The sequence below is a fragment of the Sphaeroforma arctica genome, assembly GCF_001186125.1.
Source record: "Sphaeroforma arctica JP610 unplaced genomic scaffold supercont1.1045, whole genome shotgun sequence".
In the NCBI taxonomy this organism is placed as follows: domain Eukaryota; class Ichthyosporea; order Ichthyophonida; genus Sphaeroforma; species Sphaeroforma arctica.
The window spans coordinates 4,443-9,115 of record NW_014039513.1 but is presented as its reverse complement, the minus strand read 5'-3'; the positions used below and the strand labels follow the sequence as shown (position 1 = coordinate 9,115).

At 40.9% G+C, this 4,673-nt stretch overlaps 1 protein-coding gene across 1 annotated transcript; it reads right to left on the bottom strand.

Annotated features, from left to right (window-relative positions):
- Positions 1 to 969: 969 nt before the first annotated feature.
- SARC_09787 (hypothetical protein) lies at positions 970 to 1,784 on the bottom strand. The gene has a single exon (XM_014296186.1). It carries the CDS (start codon positions 1,691 to 1,693, stop codon positions 983 to 985), a length of 711 nt encoding a protein of 236 aa, XP_014151661.1. The 5' UTR covers positions 1,694 to 1,784; the 3' UTR covers positions 970 to 982.
- Between the last annotated feature and the right edge of the window lie 2,889 nt (positions 1,785 to 4,673).

The window sequence follows — 4,673 nt, the reverse complement described above, 5'->3', positions numbered from 1 at the left end:
TATATATATAGATAGATAGATATAGATATAATTCAGCAATCCTTGCTGATTATGCGACAAACGATCTCTAGTATCTCTTGGATATTAAGTGAATTCGATACCAAAAATCTATGTGTGTCTCTATAGTAAACCCTTCTATCCCAATTTCCGAGTAGTTCCAACACCAGTTGTAGGAGCGCAAAGTGAGCAACCTGATCAAGTCTGATCGCTGTTCATATGCCATACATGGATAAGTTCACCATACTCCCTAAATTCAATCTTTAAGAATCACCGCTGTTATTGCGGCCTCCGCTTGCGATCCAGTGCTTCAATTGTGTGTATACCGTATGTATATCTGCTCAATCTAGAGGGCTATGATATCATACATAGTATCGAATGTTGTTCCTAGACTGTGGACTGTAGTGTAGAGGTGTATTTTCAGTTGCCATGGATGTTGAACTCATCGGCTGGTCCGTTGATCTAGAGCGCAAAATATCACCAAACGTAAAAGCAATGTGATACAAAACTTCCAATAAAATCAATTATAAATTTTGAGTAATATTTTTCAATAGAGAGAGAACAGTTGACCCTGGTTGTCCACTAGAACACCCCTGTTGTACCTATGAGCCACTAGGACACCTCTCTTGGAATCTCCTGACTTTCCCTGTCCCTTTCTTGACCAACCATTACAATCCCTTGACCCTCCATATACGAACAAGTTATCTACATACTTAACGCTTTTTCGCTGAATATTGGCGTGGCAGGATTGCGCGCTGAAGCCTGAAGCAAAAAATCCTGATTCTTGTGCCGACACTCGAGAGCGACATTGCATTGTGTTTAAATATATGCGGCTTACTTGCTCAATTCAGGAGGCTATGTGTACGGCTTGTATTCAAAGTTTACAGAAATGTAACATGGGTTAAAATTAGTTTAGGTAGGGGATCGGGGAACGATGGATTACTTAAATGCTTATTGGTGATAGTCGTTACGAAGACTTATTATATCAGGCAGCCGAGACTGCAGGACTTTTCTGCGAAAGATTCTCGAGCTCCGTTTGTCTGTACTTAGCGTAAGTAAATACCATACCGGAGAAGATTCCGAAGGCGATACTCACGCCTGACGCGAACGATATAGGTTGTGCGAAAAAGGAAAACGATAAGATCGTTAGTGGAATCTTATTCAGGGAGCCCACCATTGAGTAGGTAGTTGGTGAGGTTTCGTTGATACACCAAAACACAGATAAGCTCAGAGCTGTGCCTATGGCACCACTTATAACCAGCGATACTATGAAACCAGTGTCGTAGAGGTACTCGAAGTTACGCACAGCAACCAATTCCCCTGTCAGAAGGGCCGCAGGGAGAGTGATCATACAAGTCAGCAAATTATTGTAGTAAGACATTCCCCATTGGTCAAGTGAGGTGTTCTTCTTGGCCGTTTTGATGTACAATGTGTACCCACCAGTGGAAATGCAATTGAGTGCCATCCATATATATCCCGTCAGGTTGAACGAGAGGTCTGTTCCTGCTGCGAATACCGAACCAGCCAGCATCAGACCAAGTGCCATAGCCACACCCGTTGATACCTTTGAGTCGTAAAGGTACTGGTCTCCGTAGGCAATCATTACGTTGGTCAAGTTTTTGAAGACGGTTACTAAAGGTATTGTCAAATAGTTCAGTGATTGACTACCAGTATAGAGCATCGCGCAGAAAAGCATAGTGGCGGGAAACCATTTTTTTGCCGTTTCAAAATTAAACGAAGCCAATCTTATCTGACCTTGTGCTCTCAATATATATAGTAAGGCCACGTTGATACCACATTGAGCTGTGAGAAGGAGATTGACGTATTTGCCAAATCCATATGTACTCAGACAAAGCTTATTTGTATATATCATGGTCATGCTACACAACGCATACGAGAGGACCGACAGGATCGCTTTGTTCGGTTTCCTGGTGGTGTCATGCAAAGGTGGCATTTTTGCTATCGTAGTCATCCTAAAGTGTCGACGTGTAATTTATCTGTGATGATACACATATTACAACTAGTTTATATGTATGCATTACTTTTATCAGACTCAGACGAGTGACAAATGTTCGCCGTTCAAGAAGTTGAGTCAGTGAACACTGAACAGTGTTTACTGTTGAACACTGTCATGACCCTCTAGAAGTGTAAAATTTAAGGGAGAACGAACAAGTCCGTAGGACAGTACACACTATTCAGTGTTCAGTGTTCTGTGTTCCAACTTCTATTAGAAGATGAGGTCACGAGGCTAATAACTCATTTTACTAAAATAGTAAATATATACTCAATATAATATTGCTTTACTAAAATTCCGAGCAGATCTGACTCTCGACACATGTGTGTGACAGTGCGAACTATAACAATTGACAATTGACAACGTGTGGCTGTGTGCCACAGCTGTCAGCCTGTCAGGTCACTGTGACAGTGTGACTGTGAGCCTGTGACTGGCCTACCTGAGCCTGTGACTGGCCTACCTAAGATATTTTTATAGGACTAGTTCGTAAGATGAAAACTGTACACACTAATGTTTGAGACTTTGAGTTTAGACTTTAGACCCGCAAGGTGCAACTGTGAGCATACTAAGGACCGTATATGGAATAAAAGTTGAACGTAAACGTCTAATTATGGGGTAGACTATATGTATGTACATATGTGAATATAAATTTTTGTTTTTCCAACAAAACTATAAGGGTTTAGTCATACACAGAGTAATTATTTACTCAATTGCAATTTATATTCAATTTTTTTTTAAATAGTAGTCAATACTTACTCAAGACTGAATAAATACATAATAATATTTTAATTTTTATGTATTGACATTCAATATTGTGCAATTGCTTTTTTTTGGTTAAAAAGAAACAAAGGATATTCCAACAAATCACCCTTTTTGATGTAGGGCTTGGGTCATCGGACTCTGGGAGTCTAATTTAATTCTGACAAAATTTGAAAATATTGGCGCTTTCCTGTATGTGCCCTTCAGTTCGAATTTTGGACTTTTGAGGTCAGAAATCGACATGCCCGGTCATCCCTAAGGTCTGTCGAAGTGTCACAATTTCAAAACATCATTCTACCAGGCCTAAAAGTCTATTTTAGCGTGAGTGAGACCCTCATATCTGCACTGATCGCTTTAGTAGTCATACACACGTTTGTGGTCAAACGCCTTACAATACACGATGCCACCAAAGACAGCCAAGTATCTGAGTGGTTGGAGGGATAAGAGACACTCTCTACGTGGAGCTGACAATAAGTTTCGATCTGTCACACACGTACAGGATATGAACCTGATGCAGACGAAGACACAACTAGTAGCGAATGTGATGTTGGCATTGACGCTGATTCCGCTCAAAGCAAAAGGTCACAAGTAGTGGTAGGTCTAGTTACTGAATAGAATTGTACACCGTTGTTGCCAAAGGGCATGAGCATAATTGGCGTATCGATATCTTGATTGTTATGATAAAGGCTTAACGCTACAGCTTTCGGAGTTTGCAAAGAAAAAAATACACACCACATTGTCGGGTGCCTGAGAATGTGTACGACATTGTCACAGTCGAGATGGCGGCCAAGAATTGAAAAGATTGTTTTAAATAAACAACACTTGTATTTCATATAGCGCTGTATAACCGTTTATTTATTGACGAACACAGGCTTCAAAGTTTTCAAATCGACAGCCGACTGTCTATATGTACCATATGTGGTTGAGAATAAAATGGCGGCTCCCAAGTTCAGTATTGGCCGCTCCCAAGTTCAATATTGGCAGCCCATGGTCAGTATAATGGCCACTTCAATAATGGCCGATTTTTTTAAGGCAGTTTTAGCTTCCTGTCATCAAAACAATCACCACTGCGAAACCCGATTTTGAGATTTCGAATTTCTTCAAGGTGTAAAAATCGACATATAGTTTTTTTTGGTGGTGCATCTTTTTTTAAGACCGCAACTGCACCATTGTTGACATTTGCAACTTGCACAAGTCGCAACTGGCAAGTTGCAGGCTCGCAGGACGCAGATTAAAGTTTTAACTGTTGACACTCGACACTCGGTACTCGAAATTTTATATTTAGACGTCAATCAACGCGATTGGCCGATTGCACTATATGTTGATTGGAGACTACCATTTTCCACAAGTTGCATCTCAAACGTGTCTCCTTAGTGAATGCCCAACTCAGATTAGCATTACCGAAACACAGGACAGTATTCGAATGTGTAGATTGGATGTGCGTTGTTGCTCAATCACTAATGAACCAGGCTAAGTACAAGCGAGCGTGATACAGGGGTACCTATTCATCGCGAGAGAGTTGGGCAGTTCGGACTCCTTCTAGTAATTAATTCTGATAGCTCGAAAATTGAGTTTGTAGAGAAGCCCAGCGAATAAAGATGGAATCCAGTTCGTTATGTCTGGTCATGATGAAGAAAGGGACAAGGAAGCTTGTTCGCACATAGATATACATAACCTATAACGCAGAAGCAATGATTCAATGCTAACACAAACCTTCACATGGACGTGTGCGTACACACACCAACACTCACACACAATCTCTCACACACACGTGTACAAACATGTAATCCACATACACGCACACACACACGTGTACACACATGTAATCCACACACACACACACACATATATATGCATTACACACACGACACACACAATCTCTCACACACACGTGTACAAACAT

What these genes read in the sequence shown, in the direction of transcription:
- SARC_09787 (XM_014296186.1), bottom strand. Translation starts at nt 1,693, where the DNA reads ATGCTTTTCTGCGCGATGCTCTATACTGGTAGTCAATCACTGAACTAT.